At 39.9% G+C, this 25,611-nt stretch overlaps 1 protein-coding gene across 1 annotated transcript in view; it reads left to right on the top strand.

Annotated features, from left to right (window-relative positions):
* The first annotated feature begins 158 nt into the window (after positions 1 to 158).
* METAP1D (methionyl aminopeptidase type 1D (mitochondrial)) overlaps positions 159 to 25,611 on the top strand; it is a 27,312-nt gene continuing 1,859 nt past the window's right edge. Inside the window, exons 1-7 of the mRNA XM_010566827.1 lie at positions 159 to 222; positions 5,461 to 5,627; positions 8,339 to 8,488; positions 11,948 to 12,096; positions 12,760 to 12,802; positions 16,597 to 16,760; positions 25,461 to 25,558. Coding sequence (XP_010565129.1) covers positions 159 to 222; positions 5,461 to 5,627; positions 8,339 to 8,488; positions 11,948 to 12,096; positions 12,760 to 12,802; positions 16,597 to 16,760; positions 25,461 to 25,558 — 835 coding nt within the window. The remainder of the gene's footprint in view (positions 223 to 5,460; positions 5,628 to 8,338; positions 8,489 to 11,947; positions 12,097 to 12,759; positions 12,803 to 16,596; positions 16,761 to 25,460; positions 25,559 to 25,611) is intronic.

Below are 25,611 nucleotides of genomic sequence, written 5' to 3'. Positions count from 1 at the left end.
CACATTTTCAGTAGTCCTTGTGTGTTTTGCTTTCCCCTAATGTGGGCAATTAGGAGGAAATATTTCTCACGAGCATGGACTTGCTCTTCTCCTTGTAATGACATAGTCCTGCAATCCAGGAAACAGTGCTGCATGGTGTCCATGTCCACGATTTCCTGATGTGGGAAAAACGTGTGGAAAGCATCTGGAGAGGAGGAGACCCCCTTTACCAGCTTGTTTCCTGTAAGCGAAATTGGAAGACCTTGTCTGTGCAAATAGATTTCAAAATAGAGTCTGCCCTTTGACTGTCTCCATAATTACACAGCGCTCTCTGTATTTTATTTGGCTGCCAGAGCAGTTAACCCCTGGAAGTAAGGGGCTGATGATGGCGTGACCAGCACGGGTATGCAGACATGACCATGTGAATACACTCTTGTTTGGAGAAGCCTGTCGTTAAGACCTCGTTACAATATACTTTTACCAAATTTAAAAATTATTACATGTTGGGTTATGTTGATTAAGATATGTTATATCCTTATTGTACAGAAAACGTGGGGTATTAGTTGCAAAAAAGGAAAAAAAAAGAAAGAAAAAAGTTCTTTCGTGGCTTTGATGTAATCAACATCTGTCAACAGAATGAATTTGCTTTTGTTTAATTTCAAGGGCTCTTGTCCTTCTACTTTGTCCAATCAGTTTCAACTTCTGCCTCAGGCATTTCCCTATGTTGTTCTCCCCCCCCCCCCCCTTTTTTTTTTTTTTTTTCTTTTTTAGCAAATGCACAGGTTATTGCTTGTGAAATGTGAGCTGCTCTTCTGCTACACAGGTTACACAGAGTTGGAGAGAACCTTTAATCTTTCCCATCCTATTTTTGAAGCTTGTGTGTACCTTTGCAACACAGGGATTACAAAGTCAGTGTTTTATTAGACAGTTAGAATTACAATTACAAGTAAAGATCTTTCAGACCACAACCATTATTCCAGATTGAAAAACAGGAACATTTCATCATTAACAGTAAAAAGCTATGTATTCTTACCTAATTGCATTGGTTGGATTCCACATATTATTACCCACAGTGATTTTTAATACCTCACTTTAAACTTTCTTCCTCTGAAGTTTCAGCAAAATGAATATTTGCACAAGAAGTAAAATTATGACATAATATTAAAATGACCTGACAAGCCAAATTAAAGATCTGTAGTGTTTTACCCTCAAATGCATGTATACTAAGAAAATCTCCAGTCATTCTTTTTTCAGTTTAAAAAAAAAGATTAAATCATATATTTTGAAAAGAGTTATCAGAACAATGCTTTTAATGTTGTTAATCGCTCGTATATATTAAGTAAGATTTACTTTATCGAGAGCAAGTTGATTTTATTTCCTAAAGGGGTTGGATGTTAATTCTTGTAATCCTAAATAATGTTGGTACTGTGCTTCTGTTGATACCGTGACTAAATTATTTTAAAATATGTTACTTTTATTTCTTGGCTCTTTTTAAGATGTACCCTTGTATTTATTGTAGCTTAGAACTGTCATGAAGTTTATCCTTTGGTAACATTTTTGCTAATTGCTTGGAAGTTTGAAGTCTTTCATAAATAAATACCAAAAAAATGGTTGCTAACAATCACATTTGATGAATCATGTAGATGAGCAGTTTTTTGCATGGCTACCCCACACCTCATTCATTGAAAACATAGCTGATAAATTGTTATAACTGTTAAACAAGAAGCATTAGAAAAGGGCTTATGTGAGAGTTCATTTCCAACATCTCCCTTTAAAAATACTTCTTGACCGGAGGAGAATCACATTTAAATGACTAAAATCAACTTAATTAAGGGTCATTAATAGAGATACACATTAAAAAAACTCTACTCTGTGAGTGAAATGGGAGCATTTCATTATATAGTGTAGCATGCATGAACAGATAACAATTAAAATAGACCTAGAGTAAAAGGCTAATAAATATAGGGCACATTGTGCTGCAAAATCAGTCACTTAAAATGCTCCCACCCATCATCATACTTGAATTCTGTATTCAGCCCCTTTGGCTGACTCATTTAAAAGAAAAAGAAAATGTAATTTCCACACAAGATAAATTCATCTGGTAATTCATAAAAGCTCACAGTGCATATTTATATTATTAATACAAATTAAGGTCTGGAAGGTATGCTGAGGAATCCAGCGGCTCCGGGAGGACATGCGTGCATACAGATTGCACAGTGTGATTCACTGTCGAGTCAGAGGAGCAGTTGTCTGTAATTTTCTGTGCTCAGTACCTTGCATCTGCTGATGTGATTCAGTAATGCTGGTAATAATTCTCCTTATTGCAGCTGATAGTAAATATTCTGTTACTCGTGGCAGGTGACGTAGCCTGGCTGTTGGGGGAGAGAAGAAATGCGTAAAGGGTCAACTTTGCATCCTGGCTGTGCTGGTGTGTCTCCAGGCTACCTGGCTTCAAACTCAGGGCTCTCTCCGGTGGTTGCAGTTTCCACTGGAAGCTGCATAAATCCTGCATTTATGAACTATCTTACAGCAATGAATATACATAGAGAGCTTAACAAAAAGGATGTGCATGAGCACCAGTGTTGCAGAAGTAAATAAGGCGCTGAGAAAAGCTTTGATAGGTGTAAGGCATGGGGAGGAGGGAATACTTGAGCCAGACTTGGAGAATACAGCCAGTTGTTCTTGTCTCTGGTGATTGATGATGTTGCTATATCGAATTAGCTGTGAATATGGGAGGTTAAAAAATAAAAGGAGCTGTGGAGGCATTAGGAAGGCCTTCTTAAGGAAGGAAGTGTGTGGATGGAGTCCAGATTTTCATTATGAAACAGTAACTTCATTAGAGTTTAATGCCATTTTATTTCATTTTATTTTTACTTTGTAGGAGAATGTTTTCTGTTACAATTTTTTATATTTCAAATAAAGGTTTAGTTGTCCTGTGTTTATAATCTTGTGATGTATTTTAGGAGTCGTATCATACTATGGTGATATTTATTTGGTTGTCGCATTTCACCTGTTCAAGTAGTAGATATTTTTGTATGTGTCTGGTTTATAATGAATAGTTAGTAGAATAACAACAGACTACAGTACCTTATTATCCTGTTATCTTGTGACAACACTTACAGTGTATCTTTGGGAGAATAGAGGTAAAAATTTTATTCCAAATAAAAAGGTATCCCTTCTGAATGTGGGACGGTCAACAGGCATGAACCCATGAATATAATCTGGTTTAATGTATTTAAATGTCTGTATTTGCAACATTTGGAGTTTTACTGTTGAATAATCAACAAGCACACTTGCACCTTTTCTTCCCTAATTAAACTTTTACACAGTAGACAAGGTGCCCAGGCAGCATGCCGTGTGCCAAGGAGAGCATTTGAAATACGCGTTCATTTATTGATGTCCACGTGGGCTTTGACTGACCACATCAGTGAGTGTGGGTTTTAAATATATTTATAATACCTTCAGCTGTGGTAAAAGTGAGGTACTTCCACTGCACTCTGTAAAAGAGCTACCTTAGCTTACACTGGCGGACTGATTGCTATTTCTGATGGCCCAAAAGTTGCTGCCTCAGCAGATTCTGTGCTTCCAGGTTCTAGAAACGGGTGCAAACCAGCCAGGGAGTTTGTAGGATGCTTTGGGCTCTTTGGATGCACTTAGACATTGTGCATGTTGGGTGGCCCAGATTTATTTTTTTTTAATTGGACAATGATTTTTTTTTCATGTGAAGGAGACCCTAGGAAAGCAGTACATGATGAGGTTGTTGATTAAATTATAGTTAAAACGCCACCAAACCATTCCGGCCCTCTGTTAACTGGGCAGCTCCACTTCCATGGAGACACTCTCTTCCCTTTTGAAGCAGGCAACTTCCATTGGGGTACCTAGGTTATACTGAGAGCTTGATCTGAGCCTCACCCTCCAACTCTGCCTTGTTACTTATCAACAATTTAAAAAAACCAGTAAAAATTTGCTTGCATTGAGTAAAAGTCTCTACAACCTTTCACTTACTGGCAACTAAACGTAGCACTGATCAGTGGGCAAAGAGACAGTTGGGGACACTTCTAAAGCAAACCCCATGCAACTATTTCATTCATTCTGGGGTTTGGGGCTCCAAAAAAGGTGCATAACTCGAATCTCCTGTGTATCATGGAATGCTGGAATTGGGCTGTCTATGAAGCCAACTGTGCCTGTGGAAGGATAATTTCTGCATCTGGACGTGCTAAATGCATCCAAAGGAAAGGAAGGGAGGTACAATAAAATAAAAACATACAAGTTATGGAAAAAACTCTTCTTTTAAAAAAAATAATTTTTTTTTACATAGTTCCAAAATATGCAGTAGATTAATTTCTTAATTTCTGTGATTTAAAAAACAGACAGGTGTTCTGTTTAAACAAAAACACTTTCTTTTTACTGAAGAGTAATCCTTCATATGGGTTCCTTGCCACAAAAGAGTGCTCTTCTGTTTGTATACATATGACATTTTTCAGAAGCAGATTAGCTGTTATATGAAACTCATGTTTCAAAAAACCCCTCTGTTTAGATTATAGAATGTTTGAGTAATGGAAATATGTTCTACGTGTAATTGTAGTTTAATTGGGCAGTGTCAATAATCCTTTTGAATTTAGTATATTTCCTGGTTTTGATGCTAGCATTGTCTTTTGTGATGCATTATTTTGGTTTTGATGTTTCTGACAACCTTTTTGCCTCAATGGCCTTTGTTTTCCCTTTTTTTCTTTTTTTTTTCTTTTTTAAGGGGGGCAAAATGTGTCATGCCCGACAACTAAGTTTGATTGATGCGTAGTCTGATGAACTGTCATCCCAAATTCCCATGTGAATTACGTGGAAATCTGATTTGAATATTCCAAGTCAATTATAAATTTTAATCCCTTCAATTGCCTTTGGCCTAGATTAAAAATATCTCTTGAAGTTTGTTCTGTTGCCCTGCTAGGCAGGACAAATTGAACCCCATGCCTTGTGTCTTGGTGCAAATGACAAGAGCAGCATTATCTTTATGCTCAAATCTGTGACCAATTCTAGAAAAATACAGCTGAAGATATTGTCTGAAATCAACATTAAATCTTTTTTTTTCTCTCCTCTTTTCTTGCTGTTGTCCCTTATTCACCATTTTGTCAAGCCTTGAACAGTGCAGCTTCTAGCCATGCAAATTGCTCCAAGCAGGGGCCAGTTGGAGTGTCACTCCTGGCTGTAAGCTTTGGGGAATTTACCCATGCTATCTTTTAATGCATCAAACCAAAACAGATCTAGTATTTTATAAAGCTTCAAAGTATTGTTTGGGGAGTTTTTTGTTCTCATTGCTTCTCGGTGTTAATGCTCTTTCTTTAACAGTACAAGATTTGAACTACCCTTGGCTGCTACATGGGTTCTGTGGTTTGTTTTATATGATGCTTTTCTTTTTGCATACTTTCCATTTTTAATGCAGTGGTAGAAAAAAAAGTTAACCATTTTTAACTTGTCTGTTAACAGGTTCTGTGACTGGCTGCCATGTAATCTTTTCTTCCTGCAATTGTATCTACCTGCACAGGCGGTCAAGCAATCAACAGCGAAGATGCTTCTTTTTTCAGGGACAAAGAAATACTGCTTATAGTATAGTTTGGCCAGCCACGGTTTCTCCAGCTCACTCAGTTCCTAAGGTACTGCAGTTTCTATTATCTAATCTGTTCTTCAGTCAATATTGAGTTCGACTGCAGGCTTGATCAAGTGTATTCATTGTCTGACAGCGGGGCGTTTGGATCACCGTCCTGTTGCTTGGTCTGGTATTTGAAATAGGAACACTGGTGAGAGAAGTTTTCAGCTGCCTACCATGTTAAACACAGTGGTATATCTAGTTATTAGGGAGTTTAAACCTGGGGCTTGTTCAGTTATGGTAGTATAAACATGGAATAGTATAATCGTCTGTCAACACTTAACACTTCTGGGTCCAGATTCTCGTTTTGGACAATTATAGGCAGTCCTACCAAAAGTCCATAGGAATCATTCATAATCATCTGAGTCCTTTTCTGTATAAATCTCTAGCAAGCTAATTATAAAAATGTTTGTATTTTGCTGAAGGTTTTGTTAATTGGTTATGTCAGATTTAGGAAGACAACATACAATACCTGGTGGTAGCTGCCCTGCAACCCCACTGCATGTTCTAAACTTGTCTTTGCTGTGCCTGAGTGTTTTGTTTTTTCTTGCAACATATACTTTTATTTTTATTGACTTTAGAGCCAAAAGGAACTTTTTCATGTAATTTTAACATGTGTTCCACTTCTGTTTCCCCCTTTTTTCTTTTTTCTTTTTTTCTTTTTTTTTTTCCCATTTAATTACAGCATACAGATTAACTGTTTAGTATCTTTCCTTTAGCCAAAAGAAAATCGAAGTACCCTCTCTAAACAGTGCTTTTCAGGATGTGTATTAGTACTTTTTTAATTTTACTTTTAATTTTATTATAGATTTCTTATGCAAAATATAAAGTATTTCCATTGCCCTGAAATACTAAAAAGTTGTTAGACAGGAAAGCAGATAAGGATGCTAGATGTAGGGCTCTTACACCTAAGAGGCTGTGGAAGCTCTGTGTGCAGCGAAGACATAGGGTTACATGCTTTATATATTTTCAGAAGTTTAAAAATTGTAGACAAACTTTTTTTCTGTATTTAGATACTTCTTTTAGCATAAAGAGGGAGAAATATATTCTCATACTGAAAAGTTGTCTTCACAGGTCAGAGTTCTCAGACTGTCTAAAAATCAGTCCAATTCTTCTACTCTGAAAACTTGAGGGCGAAGTTATTAATTTATACAGAGTATGCCAGAAATAACATTGAAATAACAGGTTTTTCAAGATGTTGGTGTGAAACTGTATACATAGACATTTGTATGTGTGCTGCTTTGGGCTTGTCCCTTAACAGATCAGGTCAGCAGGGTCAGGTCTCAGCAGTTAACTAAAGTGCCCTCCAAGGGGAAAGCAGGGGTGCTGCTGTGTATGGAGTTGGTAATCCAGCAAATGGCGGGGCAGTCTAAATTAAGTCCCAAACTACTACAATAGGATGTTGTTAGGTTCAATACGCCGTTAATCTGAACGAAATGTAAATCTGAAATTCCATTGACATAAACCCACTAAAGATAGTTTCACTTTTTATCGGAGTAGAAATTAAATACCCGTAGGAGTAACAATAGTCTTCCTATTTAAAGTCCTGCGAGAGCTAATTGGTTGCCCCACTCTTCTCTACTCCTACACCCTGCTGTTGTATGGTCTGGTTGTGTACAGCCCAAGTGCCCACTTTGTTTTCTGCCTGCCAGCTTGATTCTGTATTTTGTGAAGTCAGTGCAAAACTCACCCTGTGGCCAGCGTGGTGAAGGGACTCTTCCCCAGCCAGTGAAACAGCCCAGGACCCTCTGAGAGAAAGTACATTTCCATCTCTGTGCAAGACGTTACCATTATTATTAGTTTGTTGTGTTTATACGGGTGTCATTAAATTCTTGTGGATTTAAATAAAATCAGAAACGTTTAACTTCTTTATGTGCAATTATTTCCCAGTACAGTAAAACTTACTCATGTGAAGTTAAGGGCATATATATGTTTCTGAAGGATCAGGGTGCAATGTGGGTTTTGAATGAGAGCAGTTTTTCACTAATACTCTTTGGTTGTTATCATGTGTAAAATACATATGTATGCAGCACGGTGTAGCTGATAGTATCAGAATAAAATCACCTCTACACGAGGGCTGAGAACTTTATGTGTGGAAAAAATTAAGTGTATTACACTTTCCTTGACACAGCAGATTGGGATACCCATGGTTAATGTTGTAGATGGACAAATTCGGGCACAGCATATGAACTAGATTAATAAGTAAAAACCTCTAAATTAAAATAAGTTAAATCTTAAGGTTCTTAGTCAAATCCAATCTCATGGAAGTTAATAGGAGTTTTCTCTGAACAAGAAGCTAAGGATTTGATCAGTTTTATTTTTGAGCCTAATTCTCTATGTTTGTCCCATTAGTTCCAGTGTTTAGATGCCTTTTGTAGAAAGCATGCCTCTTTGCAAAAGAAAATGAAGAGGTTTTAAGTCTCTTTCTCACAGTTTCAAAACTTGCGACTGTCTGCTGGAAGTCAGCTGCAGTATCTGGGGTTTCAGCACTGGAAGGCTAACAGACTGTGTAAGTCAGTAGTAACAGGCAATGTTAAGTTCAAAAGGGCAGTGGAAGAAATACTGAGGCAGCCTTGAGGGTTTGCCCTGATGGCTTACGAAGGTCGATACTACGACAGAAAGGGCAAGCTGCCATGAAGCAGGAGGCAGTATCTGAGAAAATGATCCCATTGTCATGCTCAGTTTTCTGATCTTCATTTTCAATCCTTTTTCTCCAAGCACATAAAGAAGCCAGACTATGTGACGACAGGCATTGTACCAGACTGGGGAGACGACATAGAAATTAAGAATGAAGATCAGATTCAAGGGCTTCGTCAAGCTTGTCAGTTGGCCCGTCATGTCCTGCTTCTGGCTGGAAAGGGCTTAAAGGTAACAATTACCCAAGTCCCATAACAGCTTGGATGTCTTTTATTCTTTCACTTATTTGGGGTTTTTTTCTACTTTTTTTTTAACTTTCCCTTAATGTGCATCTCACTTTAAGTTAGATCCTGAAAAAAGAAGGATTTATTAACTTTTGATTCAGTCCATGATAGGCCTGTTTAATTATTCCTGTATTTTGGACCTATGTAGTACTTAAAGTGAGTTGCTGGCTGTGATGCAATATCTCTCTGTCTGTAATCTTCCTCTGTTCAGATTGTGCCAAATCACCTGAGTTTCTCAGAAGGCCCACACTACATTTTTTCCTTTCATTTCATGGCCCATCTTCCTTGTATGTTGTGCTTTCTGGCTCTGCGTGTGTGCAAGTCCAAAGGGCTGGGCTGCCTCCTCAGTTCCCATCCATCCTTCAGCCCCTCGCTGTCCTGCGGGGTCCAGCGCAACTCGTAGAGCTGCCGTTGAAAAAACTAGCTGCCAAATTCCACACAATTTTCCGGAGTGCATTGATAATAAAGCTTCATGGTTTCCAGAAATGTTTCTACATTATGCTTTTTGGGATACCTCCCAAGTTAAAATGTCCTAGGAGGAGCTTACTACCAGGTTTTGCAGATGAAAGAGTGCTTTTTTAGCCTTGCCGTGGTATTTCATGTAATAGCATACTGGATAGGGTAAAATGGGTTGAGTAGCTATGAGATGCAGAGATAGATGGGGACTGTAGGTCAATGCCATTGACTTAAAAGGGGAAAAAATTATCAGTTTACTGTGCATTTTTCTTTCAGCTGTCATCACACTTTCCCAGAGGTTTAATTCTGGAGCTGGGGTGGCCAATAACAAAACTGCCTGAAGCTTTGATCTTACATAGGCTCGTGCACGTTTAACTTCTTTATGTGCAATTATTTCCCAGTACAGTAAAACTTACTCATGTGAAGTTAAGGGCATATATATGTTTCTGAAGGATCAGGGTGCAATGTGGGTTTTGAATGAGAGCAGTTTTTCACTAATACTCTTTGGTTGTTATCATGTGTAAAATACATATGTATGCAGCACGGTGTAGCTGATAGTATGATAGAACTACTACCACGGTGTAGTTCATAGTATGTGCCAAATCATACATAACAGCAAAATACTACATACAGGTAATGAACGTTTTGGAGCAAGAAGGTGTATAAGGTAAGAATTACATGACCATGAGCTGTGGACTGGGAGGGAGGTGGCATTTGGAGTTGCAGTGCCGAGACCGCTGCCCAGGTCAGCCGCAGACAGGTGATGAGCTCCATTTTACACCAGTAAGTGTTTGGCCAAGACTCCCCTGACTGGGAGGATGCTCCAAAGCCCTCCGTCATCGACAGTGAGCGTCTTCTGCTTTCCAGCCTGACACTGCACGTGGCCAGTTTATACCCATTTGTTTTTGTGCCAATGCCACTCTTTAAAGAGCTTCCTGCCTTTCCTTGAGTCTGTCCTCTTCACACAGTAACAGAGCTATTACAGCTTTCAGTGCACCAGACTAAACTAACTGAGCTCATTTAGGCTATTTTCCTAAGGTAAACTCTGCATTCCCATTTTATCTGAAGAGACCCATCCCTCCACCTGTTCCTGCTGTCTTGCTGAACCCACCTTGCACACAACCCTCCAAACCAGCTCTCACCTGTGCTTTAGCTAATGGCAGTAACATCCCCCAATATAACAAAGGTGCGTTATAATGCATGGATGCAGAGAGACAAAGTTTGGGCTGAGCGTGGTTTTGATATTACCATTTACTGCCTGTAGGACTTAAAAATACAGTATGGTATTATACACGATAGCATTTCCTGGGTTTGAGTTGAAGATTTGGGAATAAAGCAGTAAATTCTATAACATGGAAGTATTTTGTTGGATACCATCAGGTTGTCCTGTCCCAAATAAGGGATGAGGTATGCAGTAGGTGCCTCCCCAACCTTAACCAGCTAGCAAAAGCTCCTTTAAAAGTAAAGCAGATACTGTCAAAAGCAGAACTTTTCGCAGTGTGTAAGCCTGCCATGCAGAGAGCACAGATCTGTCTGCTGAGTGTCCAAAAGCGACATCAAATTCCTTGAGCAGAGCAGCGGCAGACAGCACCCAATCTGGTACATAGCGGTTCAGTTTGTCTACAGGCTGAAGATGGGTGAGCGAAGGCAGGAGCCACAAACCTGTATTTATCCAGAACTGATGGCTGCAGTACCCAATGCATGCAGACAGTGCGCCAGGGCTGCGGCTGCCGTCCCAGCACAGAGGCTGCAATGGCTACTGCAAAGCAGGGGGGTTGTGTAGTAACCCCAAACCCTGGTCTTGAGTGGGTTCATCGCTCCTCATCTGCCCAACCAGGTTTTCATGCTGAACAAGATGCAAGCTGAGCAAATAGACCTGGTTTTACCCTCAGCACAGTACGCAAGTGCACTCCCCTGTATTCACTGTGCGTGATCACGCAGTATTTCAATATATAGATAAGTATGCCTCCTGTGCCACAGCCTACCTATATTCCATGTATTACTAAAAAATCCTCCAAAATCACAGCCACTGTAGTGTATGTGTACAAAGTATGATTTTCAAAGGCTCAAAACTCATTCAAATCAAAATCAATTTGCAGAGGAACCCTCAAAGGCACTTCTTCTCAATGAGGGAGGTTTCCCTACCAAATTTCAGATTTCAGCTCTAACCATTCCAGAGACAGAGTCGATCCAAAAGAAAAGCGAGGAGAATGTTATTTTAAGCATGTGCATTTTCCACTCCATGGATACTCAGAAAATGACTGAATGATTTATGAGAGGGTTTTTTTAATATGTAAAATTGTGAGAAAAGGATGAATCTAGAAAACGTCAAGCATAAAAATGAAGATTTCTAAAAATGATGGATAAGCGCTTGTAGATTCACTGTGATCATCCAGGCTATGGCAACTTCAGGTAAAATATCCTCAAGATATGAAGCAAAATATTTAAATCTTTTATAAAATTAAAGAATACTTGGAAAACAATTTCATAAAATGCACAAGTATATTATGATAAATGTACAGGGAAGTTACCAGAATTAAGATCCTTTCTTTTACAAATAAGAAGGGAAAGTAATGTGTTTTAAAGGACTGAAAGCATTGAAACCAGACATTTCTATAGCAGCTACTGAAACAAGATGCCATGGAAAATTGGTGTCTTTGAGAAAGCAAATGTGGAAAAAAGAAGGGAAAGGAAGTAAACAGTATTTTAGGTTTTCTAGGAACCTTTGAGTGCTCATTTCTACTGCATGCTTTATTTAAAACCTTTTTCTCTTTAAAAAAAGAAAAGTCCAATATATCAATAAAGTATATCAGACAGTTCAGTGTTTTGTATCAAAGCAGCGTATTTGAAACATCCAAGATTTCATTGAAACGGTTGGCTGCAATCACATTCAGTAAATATGAGAAACTATCTTTGCTTTTTTAACAGGATGTTATGTTTGATATTTTAGGTTGGCATGACAACTGAAGAAATAGATTCCATTGTTCATCATGAAATAATCAGACAGAATGCCTATCCGTCACCTCTGGGCTATGGAGGTTTTCCAAAATCTGTTTGTACTTCTGTAAACAACGTGGTATGTCATGGTATTCCTGACAGGTATTTCCCCAATAATATACATTTTACCACCGGGAATGAAAATGTTAAACTGAAATTAATAAATTGTGTTTAATATTGAACATACTTCAGCTTAACTAAATGTCATATGTAAACGTATTGCAGATGCATATTGTGTTACCACACAATGCTGATAGATGTTATAGAAGTGTATGTGAAATTGAAAAAAAAAATCCTGTTTGTGCAGACACTTAAAAAAATAGCATAATGCCTTTAGAGTTTAGTGTGTGGAAAAAAAACACCAATACAGTCTGATTTTTTTTTTCCTCCAGCAAAATATAGGGTAAGGAATAAATATATTTGAATTTATGTGGTTTTTTTTTTTAAATTTGCAATACATTCAGCTACTCACAAAGTAAAATATGAACCCTAGTGAGAGAAAAAGAATAAATATAATGGTAGATTTTTCAGATGTTGATATGTTTTTCTGGTAGTTGTTTCTCATTATTTTATATTCAGCTACACTTGTTCTCTAAGTAGTGAGAGCTGAACATTAAAAATGATTATTCTGTTTGCCTCTGCCTTCCTCCATCACAAAATATCTACCCCCTGATTTTTTATGTATGTGTCATTAGGTGTTTATTCTTATATTCCCTTTGTTGGGAACTGTCTGTCACCATTTTTTTTTCTCTGTTTATGTTTCAGTCGACCTCTTCAGGATGGAGATATTATCAACATTGATGTCACGGTGAGTAATTCATATAAAAATAGTCTTTGATCAACTTTAGAATCACTAGTAGCAACAGGAAGAACAGTGGATTGGAGATGGGGGATGCACAGATGGATGTGCTGTTTACTTCTGAGCCAAGGCACAAGCAGCTGGTTTCCTTTTTTGTTTTTAACTGTGTGTGTTTATTCCAGCTAGACCCAGGCCTGACTTGAATTTAGGACTGGAATCAGATGCACTGAGATCAATGTTGGCCTAAGTGAAATGTCAACCCAATCCTGCTATGTGTCATGTTTTTGAGAAGGTGTAATTGTTATTGATCCACTGTGTAGTTAATGCAGAGCACCACAGTACTGGGCAGCAGCTGAAGATAGATATGTATGAGATGAGCTAACATGAAGAAAGCCAGCATTTTTCCTTCACTCTGCCAAGATTGATCTTCCTCTTCCTGCTGATTTTGAGTGGGGCCTGTCATTATCTTACTCTGTCATTAGAGGCTACATTGGCCTGTGTATGTCAGTCTATTTGGACAGCAACTCTTTTGCTAGCAGTGTTCCCTACATTTATTAAAATGCCCGAAGGTAGTGTTGTGTTCCATTTCTGGTATAAAAGCCCTGAACCTTTTGCGCAGAAACAGAAATAGTGTGATATAATCGTGACTTAATATTTCCAGGGAATGGTCAATTATAGCTATTTAAATAAACACTGGCTGGATTTTCTTAGGAGCAAGAAAGTACAGAAACTGGAAACCTAATTCTCGTTTCATTTTTGAAAAAAAAATAAAAAAATTATTCGTCTCTTGCAGAAGCTTTTTTTCTTTTTACTGTGCATGTTTTTATTTTCCCAAAATGCCGTTTATTTCCAATATGAATGTAGACGTCTTTTGAATCCCACCAGGTTTTTTTGCAATAATATGTCACATACAAGGGAGTAACATCTCATAAAAACAAGCTTTTTTTAATCATTAAAGAAACTCTTGGTAACTTGATACTATTTTCCATGGGCCCAAATTTCATACAGGCAGAAGCGAAGAAATCTCTAGCAGACCTACCTCTGAGCATGAGTTTCAAGCTTTATAAAATTTTTTTTCTATTAAAATTAGAGTCGGTGACCTTTTTCCCATGGTATACTCACATGTGATCCAGAACTGGGTTTGGTTTGGGTTTTTTTAATCTTGCTAAATTCTTCCTCATCTCCATACTTTCTAACTGTAGAATTCCAACTATCAGGTTTACACAGTGCGATCTATCATTTTTAAAGTATATTTTTGGCCTACATTTTTACTTTAGTGAACTGGTGTAGCTTTGCTCATTTTATGAGGCTAAATCAGTTTGCAACAGCTAAGGATTTAACATCTGATTTCTTTGTATCTCATTAAAGTTCATTTTATTTTTTAGTTTTATCTGTCAGGATAATAATGACGCCTTAGATTATAAAAAAGTGGAGATTCATATCACAGATACTTTCCATGATAAACTAAATGAAACATTTTTATATTAATGTGGTGTGCATACCTTGTCTACTCTGCTTTACAAATTATGTCTGACTAAATGTTACTGGTCTTTTTTGAAGACATATTTTTATTTGTTTTCAGTTTACTATCATAAAATAAAATAAATCTTGACGTTTCTGTGAATGTGAAGATTCCTGCAAGGATGGGAATTGATGATTATCTTTGTAAGATTTTTTTATCATTTAAAACTGAACTGTGCTGTGTTTGATAATTGCTCAGTTCCAAAATAGCTGAGGAAAAAATATTACTTTTCAGTGTTGCTAACTGATCTTTTAGCTTATTTTTAATGAGCAAAACTGGGATGTTTCACAGGTGGACAGAATAAAAATCAACGTAAATATTGCACAATAAATTGTTCATAATTGTGTACAGGTTCTATAAAATGATTAAATAATATTCTGGTTATTAAGTGTAAACACTTCAAATTATTTGAAGAAAAAAATCCATATTTGTGCAATTAAGATGGGAGAATTTCATAGGTGAAATACAAATTTTATTGGCTTGACTCATGTAGCATTTGAAATGTATTTTAGTGTAGAAACAATAGCATTATCCATCACTGAATCCTCAGCATAGGGCAATTTTCAGCCTGCCATTATCAGGTTAATGTTTCTTACAACTTGGTTCTTTCATTGACTTTTAAGGAATTAGTGTGTTACAGTTGCTGTGGTTGTAGCTTATTAACGTCAAAAATATGTAATTGCAGTTGATGGGCTGCAGTAAATATTATTATTATTTTTAAACTTGCCTGTTTTAAATCTGTATTTGCTTTTCCAGGATGATGATGTTTAATGGTGAGGTTTTGTGTGTTGTATTTGCTAGAGCTAAAAATGAACTAGTTCCATTTAAATACCAACTAGCTAGATTAAAACCTGCCCGATAGGCGTTAAATTAAAAAAAGAAAAGATTTACTGGCAGTCTGGACTGGCAGAGGAAGGTATAGAGCAGGGGATCGCAGCTGCTGTCCGCCAGAGGGGTGGCAGCACGGTTGGGCCCTTGCTGGCACTCACCTTTCTTTAAAACACCCCTCGTTCCTAATTGCCTGCATTTTCTTCACATCTCAGCCTGAACACAAACCGGGCCTTGGGATAAACTGTCTGTAGCCAATTTTTTTTTTTTTTTTTTTTAGTTTGGAATCGACCAAAAAGAATGTGGGTCTGTCTTTCACAAATAGGTCACCAGTGGCAAAAGTTCAGTGTTTTGAGCTTGGTGAGTTATTAGTCCTAGAAGGATAGTTGCCCACTGTTCAGGAGAGAAAAAATGTTTTACAAGATCAAAACTGTGCACCATTATAATTTGTCTTTCCGTAGGGAAATTTGGCTTTGTCTTACAATTACGTGCCTGCCTGCCGTAACTGCAAACCCCATTTTAATGGCACATTGCAGAGCTCCATAGCGCATAGCCAGGGTTTCCTGTGCCCAGCAGAGAATTTCTGGAGAGCAGAGGTTTAAAACCTATGAAATGTCAAAAAAAAAAAAAACAAAACAAAAAAACAAAACCAACCCAGTACGTAATTAATTCAACAGGGTGCTACATTTTCAGCACATGAAACTTTGTGGTGCCAGAACGGTACGTTTATTCTCTTTCAAAATTCATCTCTGGAAGTCAGAAGTAAAATCCAATGTTAATACCACTTTGTAGTTTAAAAATGAGATTGAAGAAAGCGTGCGACAGCTGGCGGTGGATTTGGCCCGTGCTTTCCGTGGGGCTCCCTCTGGATGTTGGTAGCAGGGTACACCTCTCACCCAGCTGTGCACAGCACCCCCCCAAAACCCCACTGGAGGATGCTGTCTGCGGAGGTACGGCTCTCCCTGCAAGCCCCTGCTGGGTCTCCCAGCGCCCACGGCCGGCACCGGGGCTTGACACCCTACCCCTGTGGGGTGCGAGCGGGTCCCTGGCCCCGGGGGCAGGTGGCCGGGGTGGGTGGGCACCCCACAGCCCCCAGGGCCCCCTTCACCCGTGCACGGCTCCCGCCCGTCTTCTCGCATACTGCCCAGTTAGCCTCATGTCCTGTAGCTGAGCAATGTCGTCGTCTGGTGCACTGCTGGGCAGTGGTGCACAACTTCTGCTTTTCTTGAATTTTTAATTGGCAACCCTTACACACCTTGCAATCTTTCATGCTTTTTTTTTTTTTCTCTGCAATGTTTCGCTTTTCCAGTCTCATTCTCGCAAATACAGCTTACCCGTGGTCTATCTGTTGCAATATATAGCTCATTCCTAAAAATAATGGATTTAATTAAGGAGATGATCTGTTTCTGGATGCAAAACAAGAACATGTCTTTACATTTCTGCATATGTTTAGGTGTATTACAATGGCTACCATGGTGACACTTCTGAAACCTTTTTGGTGGGCAATGTGGATAAATCTGGTCAAAAGTTAGTGGAGGTTGCCAGGAAATGTAGAGATGAAGCAATTGCAGCTTGCAGACCAGGGGCTCCCTTCTCTGTAATTGGAAACACAATCAGGTAAGCCTTATATTGACAAGTAAAGGGAGGGCTGGCAAGTGGGACAAAGGTTATTGGTGGTTTGCTATAAAGCTGATGACATGTTTTATGATTCAAAACCATCATTTCAGTCTGATATCAGTATGTGAACTGCCAAGCTATAATGTTGTTCCTTGGGTAAGAGAGATTTTTTTTTTTTTTTTTTAAGTGAATTACACTGGGGTCAGCAAAGATAACTGTAGAAAGAGACAAAGATATTTGTAAGGTAGATTTAAATTAACAGATGTAATTTGCGGTGGGTTTTTGTTTATTTTTTATTTGTGTGTGAAACTACACCACATCTGTCTAACAATGTGAGAAGGTTAGAAAACATTGTTTTTGTTGTATAGCAATAACAAATGTTACAAAGGAATTAGTCAACATAAATAAGTCTCTTTGTTTAAAAAGTACAAAAATATTTAACTCGAGAGCTTCTGATCTTACAAAGAGCAGTGCATGCTAACGTCACAGGGAAAAAAGAGCTCACATTCAGAGGTTTTTCCCTGTTTTGCATCTCTTCTATCCTTCACATAAATGTAGTCATGACTCTCCTTCTGCTGGTGGTTTTGAATAAAAATATGGCTTAGTTTTTTGAAGGTACCTATGGATTATTTTAAAATGTTTTCCAAAAAAGAAATAGACATATATCATATACATTTCATTAAGCAATACTTCTCTGGACTATTAATGGTCCCAACATGCTGTTGAATACATTCTGATTACTTAAAAGCTGCAAGGCTTAGTCACCTTGAAAGGATGCTGCTTTTTTTTCTTTGTAAATCTTCAAATACTTTAAGGAAAAAAGAGAACGGGAAAATATCAGTTAGATGTATTTATAGCTTTAAAAATATTGTAACAGAGTCTGAATCAAACTTTAGTAAAACCTCTTTGGGTTATATCTGAGAAGCTTTTATTGAAGACTTTGTATAAAATTGTGTTTTTGACAGTTTTAAATTATAGGCTAACTAGCCTGGAGAAAAAGGATAGTGTCTTTCTGTTCTTTCATAGGAAATGTTGAATCAGACCCCTACTGGGAAAAGAAATTTAATGCATATCTCACTATCTTACTGTCCATGAATATAATAGAAGTGAATTCAAAATGTAGTTTTATTTTTGCAAATGGGATGAGTCGATAGATGCACCTCATATTTTTGAACACCTAGGGTTCAACAAATTTACTGGTGGTGCTCTTGCATTTTAACAAAATTTATTCTTGAGTAGAAGGGGGCACAGAACACTGGATTCTTATTCAAGCATTCTATCGAGCTCTGCATTCATGGCTGTGTCTAAAGGGCATGTCAGCCTTTGATTCTCTCTGAGAGGTAATTATCCTTTTCCTGTCACGGAACAACAAATGATAGCTAACTACAGAGGCACATTTGCAGTAGTCACATTCATCAACTGCAGAAAAAAAATTCAATTTAATTGTGCAACACAGCTGCACATAGGCTTTTTGAGCATTTCTGTTGTTCTCCCTGTCTTGCTATTCCTCCCTCCAGATCTATTTTTTAAACTTTTTTTCTGGTTATTTTTTTCCCCCTTTTTGTCTCTTCTTCCATTTTTACTCTCTGTACTTTCTTGTTAAAGTAATTTTCCTTTGTGGCTCTCATTCTTTTTTCCCCATTGAAGGCTATGAATGTAGAAAATTATCACAATTACTCATATAATTGAGCCTCTTTGTAGCAAGTGCAACTCCAGTAGCCTTTCTCCATCATGAAAATGGTTTCATTATAGGGTTTTTCATATTCTCTGACACCATCTACACAGAGGAACAGGCGTGCAGATGAGATGTACTAGGAACAGGGTAGATCAGTAAGGTCACAGTAGGAATAATTAGCTCTGCTATGGAAAGAGCATCTAGGCCTTTTACTGCTACATAAATGTACTGTCCGTGGCTTTTAGTCACAAAAAAACTTACTAACAAATGGAGCTCCCGCCTACTACTTTGAAAAAAAGATTTGTATCAACACTACAATTTTCCATCATTAAGACTAATAACACAGAGCCTAGTATACATCAAGGGGAATAAAAAGAAAAATCTCACATTCAAGTGGCGGCTGGGTGCTGACCTTTGTTCCCTTTTTTTGTGTTCAACTTAACTCTTTACAAAAAAGAGCCACACGCCACACCAACATGCAGGTGAACTCCAACTAGTGCTAGCAAAGCATGGCATTCAATTGGAAAATCTGATAAATCTCCATGCAGGATAATGCATTTCATTACAGATTCACTACATTAATTCTAGCTGTATTAAAAAAAAAGGGGGGGGGGAGAAGAAGAAAAAGAACAGAATTGAATGTGACATTGGATTTTTGCTGTGTTGGTACGGAGGTCAGTTTACTTGCAAAGTGTAAATATATAGTCAGCGCCCCCTTTGAAAAGAAGATTAGTCAAAGCTTAGTAGCTGTTCAAAACTACATATGAAATAGCAGGTCATTAACTTTATTTCTCAAGATTTTTTCGTGTCGACGATTTAACTGTACTGATTTGTTTAGAACTACTTTAACACTGCCTCTGCTGAAAGATCGCCTTGGTTTGGTGAGGCTGTGTGTTTCTGGTTATTTGTCATTCTACATTTGCATGCAGACAGACATATATAATACATACATACATCACAATCTTAAGTTTCGGGAGAGTTGGATATCATAAATACCTGAGAACAAGCACATACAAGCTGAAAACATTTAGGCCCATCAGAATGGAAATGTGTCTAGGTTTCTTTCATCAGTATTTCTATAAAGGTGCTCAAGTGATATGCAGAATGTATCTTAGGCACAAATAATCAGAATATTTCCTTTCTACAATAGGTTTGGGAATAATTATATTGCAGACAAATGCAAATGATTTGTGATATTATTTGCATTCAGTTTTCTAACATAGTCTTTGTTATGGAAGCTCGATAGCTGACACTGAGTGTTTCATGGATGGCAGTTCCTTGTCCCATCAGCTACAAGTTGTAAATAAAAGATTGCGTGGATTCATTAGTTACTTTGCTTAGAAAAATTTGAATCTTTGCTAACCTGTTCTTACTGATGGTGGTAGCAAAACTGTTCGTCAGTTCCAGTGGAAACAGAATTGGGCCCTATGTTCCATTTTCTTCTACCATTTCTGACGCTTCTCTTTCAGACAGAAACAAATATAGTTCGAAATCTACTTCTTGGGCAGTGAGTTTAGGGACATGGAAGTGTTGTGAGTGTAGAGAGCTAAAAAACATAAACGTGATATTGTTAAACAAACCAGTTTCCAACTCCTAGGAAAAAATAGTAGTGATGAAAGTATTAATAAATGGTTTAAAATGTTTAACTCATAAGTATATGTTTTGATATTAATTTAGAACAATATAAAGCAGATTTAAAAAAAAAAATCTGTTTCTATCAGATTATGCACATTTAAACAATAAGTGGCTCAGGCAAAATAAGTCATTTTAATGTCATCTGTGATAGATTTTCCTTGACAGCTACTGTAAATTACAATTACACTGCTTCTCTCTGCACTTGAAAGTAAGCATTGCAATAAATTATCTTTTATTTCAATCCATCATGTCTGCTTTCAGAAACAGAGAACCTCAAATAAAAGTTCAGCACTATTGTAAGAAAAATACAGTAATTTGTGTTACAGTTTGAAACTAAAATGTACCTTTCCTTCAAAAAACAATTGTTGGCTTTCAAAAATATTACTAATTATACCTCAACATTTATTGTCATTATAGGGAATCCCTGAAGTTGTGCATTCCCTCAGTCTAGGATTACTATTTAAGAGAAAAATACTTTTAATATTTTCCCTGTAGAAATTTGTAATTTCTCAAATTAGATAATATGGTACTATTCAAAATAGATATTTTTATCATGAGCAAATCTAGTTGAGGCTGATGCTGTTTTCAAGAATTAAAAAAAAAAAAGGCAAATATGCCATTCAGTGGTCATTTTGCTTACAATATATCTAAGAAAAACATGATTACTTCTAATTTAAAAAAATAAATTAATTCAGATCCCTAGGTAAGAAAACAGTTATCATAGGTCTGTTATCTCTTTCAGTGTTACCCAAGCGTGTTCACTGCCCAGAAGTGTAAGACTGGCTTGTTTAGCAACTTCAGCCATTCAGGTCACGCTGCTCTGCAAGACTGTCATTGATAAAGTTTCATCTCTGGGGAGAGAAAGTGGCACTGCGAGAGAAGCATCCCTAGCTGACAATCAGTTCACCAGGCTGTTCAGCCTGGGTAGCAAAGCAGTTTGTGCCATCTTGTCTGATCAGCCAAATTCTTCCCTTGTGCCACCAGAGAGCCCAGAGAAGCACTTGGTATCAATGCTGAAAATGGGATTTGTTTCACTTTGTTTCTTCAGTGACGGCTTGGAATACTGGACCAGACCTACCTTGAGGAAAAAGTGACAAAATTTGGTAAAAAGAAAGGAAAATGAGGGGGGGTCTCCCCCATAAATGGGAGTTCCAATCCTAAGTCTGAATGGATGGTTTTTCCTGTGGAGCTGGGATGCCTGTTATCCCATAGGTGCTCCTGCACAGGGCCAGCCCCCTAAGGAAATTCTTTCAACCTGCTTTTCAGCTTCTTAGTGGGAAGGATTTATCACCCCAGAGCTCCTTTCAAGGCAGGCTCCAGAGTATCGGGGAGAGCTTTGTAGAGAGTTGATCCTGCCTGTCGCTGCTTTGTGGCAATTTCCCTGTTGGGCTGCTGGCAGGATGGCAGTGCATGTCTCCGCACTCATCCCTCCTTTCGGAGAATTCGCTGTTGTCTGGCAACATGGGAAGAGGATGCTCAGGAGGGAACTGACACCCAGGTCTCCTGTCTGTTCACTCTCAGAAGCATGATACCACCATACCAGAGGCTCTGCCTATGGGTTTAGGTGGACAGCATGGCCCTCAGTGATGTTCCTTTACCAGCTCGGCCGCTGCCGGTCCATCCCAACGCCAGACACTTTGCCTGGCTTTGCCATCAGCAAAAGAGGAGCAGCACTGCAGGTACTCTTGACTCCACAGCCACTGGGCTGGAACACATGGCAGCAAAACATAAAATCAAGTACTGGGCTCATTAAATGATTATGCTTTTAATCCTGCCCAATTCACCTCTGCCCAAGCGCACAACATGGCTCAAAGAATAAAATGTGTGATGACAAATGTTGTCAGTGGATATTTTTAACAACGATTATTCCAAAGAACCCTTTTTTTTTCCTTGATGCTGTTGGTGTGGTGTGGCTCTGCTGCCCCGGCCTTTGCTCTGGAAGGAAGTCCCCACGGCTGAGGGGAACTGGCAGACTGGCACATCCACCCAGCGGCGCAGCTCTCCTTTCCCACGGCAGATGCCAGGCAGCCCAGCTCAGCCGTGCCGACTCCTGCCTCCCACCTTCACTGCTTTCCCACTTGCAATCAGAACTCCTCCAGCTGCCTGATCTTACGCTGCCTATCTGCAAGGAGCAGCACGTGGAGCTGGGGCTGCAATCTTGTAAGGTTGCCTTCCAGGGAAAGCTGGAAAGAAAGGCCACCGCTGACAGATCCTGAGCTGGGCAACGAGACAGCAAGACCAAAATGTTGAGCTGTTGTCAGCAGCAAATGGTAAACTTGTGCAAAAATGCTCCACTCCATGGCATCCTGATTTTTAAATCGGATTCCACAGCCTGGGAATCCTGGAGGCTGGAGAGGCTGACCGAGATCAACAGTTCAATTCACTCTTCTCAGAGCTGTTTCAAAGTCCTCCCTGCCAGCATTTACAGCTAACACGTACATTTACAGGATTACCTTTGCAAGTTGTAGCTGGGGTTAGTAGCTTTGTTTTTTTATGAAAGTTAGGCATTTTACTGTAACTCCACAAGGATGTAAGAGCTCACTAGTATTTTTTAAATACTCCAAAGTAAAGCTAGTAGTTGTGGAATGAAACTCCCTCTAAGGTGCTTCTGAAGCACATGCAAATACTAAAACCAGATTGAACGTGGCTGAGTTTCATACCTGCAGCTTATTTTCTCCACAGGTGTGTCACTTCAGGTTCATTGACCATGTTACATTTTATGTAAAGAATACCCCAGCTCTGTATGTAGACATTCTTAAGTGGGAAGGAGGAGGGGCACCGGCGTCTGTCAGTGCAGATGTCAAAGCCCTGTGAGCTCCAAGGTCCCCTATTTTGATCACAGACAGTAACCACTGAAGTCCTGATGCCAAGAGAGTTGTTTTCAAGCTGTTTGGCAAGAAAGTGGCAGAATTCACCATTGAAATGCACGAGAACCACTTCTTTCACCACGTGAGGACGGGATACTGTCTTAACACTGCCTTCTGTGTGCCCCGGTGCTCGTGGTGCCCGGCACGCAGCTGCTGCTGCTGCTGCCACTCTCCTCGGCGGCAGCTGACTGATGGGGCGAGAGCTTCCCCTGCCCGCAGGAGAGTATGTAGCCATGGTGCTCGGAAGAATAGCTGCACAGAAAAAAAGCTCTCTGTCTTGTGACAGAAGACGGGTTTTTCTGGGGGAAAAATCCTGTAATAATACAAAACATCTCCAAAAATGACTGTGCTCTTTCAGTGGTCAGGAATGCCATGTAAGGACATCAGCAAAGCGGAATAATCAGTGGGATTCTTTATGCATTTGCAAGAAGACTTGCAGAAGAAGGTGAAAGAAAAGCTTATCAGGTGTTGCATGGACAGCTTCTCCCATCTCTCTTCAGAGAATCACTTCACCCATATGGAGTCATTATCTGCATTGCTCTGGGCTTGGTCACTGGAGATCTTCCGCTTCATTTTGTGTATGTTTCTGAGTAATGTGGCTTTCTAACTCCTCGCCGTTCCCTGTGCTTCTTCCTTGGCCTTCAGCATCATCATGGCCAGTGGGCCAAGTCTCTGACCCAGACGTAGGTGATGTGATAGAAAGGCAGGGGAGAAAGTCTTTTCCATTTTTAGTAGGACTTTTCACTGCATAAACCTTCATGATCTTTTTCCACATGAAGGACGTATAAGGTAAAAGCCCGGACTTTGAATACAACCAAATGAAGCCCAACTTCTAGCCTTATCAGTAACCCTCTTTGCCAGTACTTAGGACTTTGGGGGCAGCTAAATTTGAAATTTCCATTCTTCTCCAGAGTTAATGAAAGAAATGTGATGAGTCTTTGTAGCAGGGCAATGGGTAGGTAAAAGCTAATACACAAATCCTGGTAAAATGTGCTCTTATGGTCTGAAAACTGCAGCGTTATTAACCATTGACCTGACTCTTATCTTTCATCGCCGTTTCACTGTGGTGGAGCAGCATGTCCCTCAACTGCAGTGACATTAAATTCTGGGACGGTGACCCACGGGCACTGGACCCAGCACTGCAGGGTCTGTGAAGCCTGGTGTGCAAAGGGATTACTGTGTACAGCAAGCTGAGGCCACTTTGCACCTGAGTAAGCACCTCCCTGTGGGATTTAACATGCTTTAATTTCTGTGAGCGTTTACACATTTATTTGAGTTTCTTAACTTTTCCGCTTTTCCATCTGTAGTCAGAATCTGAGAAAGCAATTGTTAGGGTGTAAATACAGGCAATCCTGAAGTTTTTAAGTGCCTACCTTGATTTAAAACAAACAAATTAAGCTTTTAATGTTGTAGGTGACATCTTTTCAGGCGAAGTGCCTTCCTGTCTTGCTCCTGTTCGATTGTAGAAATAGTGTGGGGATGATATGCAGGGACAGGGGTAGCTTCCTTGTCACTTCTAATCCACCTCCAGCCCCCCCCCAATCTCCACACATTTCTGTTTCAACTGTGGGCAGCCCTCCTGGCTGAGCTACCTCAAGTCACCCCCTCCACTGCTGCCTCCACTGCTTGAGTAAGGGCAGAGCCTGAGAGTGAAGCCTGCAGACATGGGGAGGTGCAGCAGCCAGAGGACACCCCAAATATCTCCAGGTCCTCCAGTTTTTAGGGACCGGGATAGAAATTTGCTTTCCCAACATGGGTGGGGATCGGTGCCCAGCCGTGTTCCTGCTGGCAGCTCTCAGAGACGCTCCTCCCTGAGGCAGGCCGTGAAGGACAGGACAGATCTCCCAGGCAGAACTGAAACGCCATGATCATTATGATTTGGTGTTGCTAATGTGGTGATGGGTTCATTAGAAATACGTTGTTAACTAGCGTGAACAGATTTGCTTGAGTTTCAATACATTGTGGTACTGAATGTTTGCAGTATTCCGAAAGGGAAGCAGTAGGGCTCTTAACTCTCCCTGTCGGCAGCAGGACCCTCTTCTCCTGCAGAAAACCCGGTGCAGGCAGTGGGTACGCAGCTCAGCATGGGCTCTGCACCTAGGGAGGACTCAGCAGAGGCTGCGGTTTGGTGCTGTGCTGGCTGCGCGACCTGGCTGCCATTTAGCTGTCCCATGTTAAAATGAGTTCCCAGCGTGCTCGTGGAAAAGGTTACTCTCCATCAGACAGGGAGAGGACACGCTGCCATCTTGCTTAGGCAGCGGGGCTGGCGCAGGAGCTAGCAGTCTCCGCTGGCAGGCATGTTAACTCTGAAACCTAAGAACGGCTCACCGGTGCTAGCTCTGATGGCTGCTGGCTTTTGGAGCGGGTGCAAAGTGGTGACCAGGTGCTAGGGCGGGGGTGAGAGCTTGCAGGAGCCAGGCGATGCTGCTGCCGGTACCAGTGCGGTGGCAGGGGCCAGGGCGGGCTAGCGGAGGTGGTGGTTGTTGGGGCATGCTCCCTCACGGTGTCCTCTTTACCCCGCAGCTCTGTGGCACAGCAGGGCGGCTTCCAGGTCTGCCCCTTCTTTGTCGGCCACGGCATCGGGTCGTACTTCCACGGGCACCCCGAGGTGTGGCACCACGGTAAGCGGCCCCCGCCGGCCGGACCCGCTCCCCCCCCCCCGCCCCCCCCCGCC

The sequence above is a fragment of the Haliaeetus leucocephalus genome, unplaced genomic scaffold, assembly GCF_000737465.1.
Source record: "Haliaeetus leucocephalus isolate CR32 unplaced genomic scaffold, Haliaeetus_leucocephalus-4.0 Scaffold1, whole genome shotgun sequence".
NCBI classification, from domain to species: domain Eukaryota; kingdom Metazoa; phylum Chordata; class Aves; order Accipitriformes; family Accipitridae; genus Haliaeetus; species Haliaeetus leucocephalus.
This window is presented reverse-complemented; position numbering and strand designations above follow the sequence as displayed.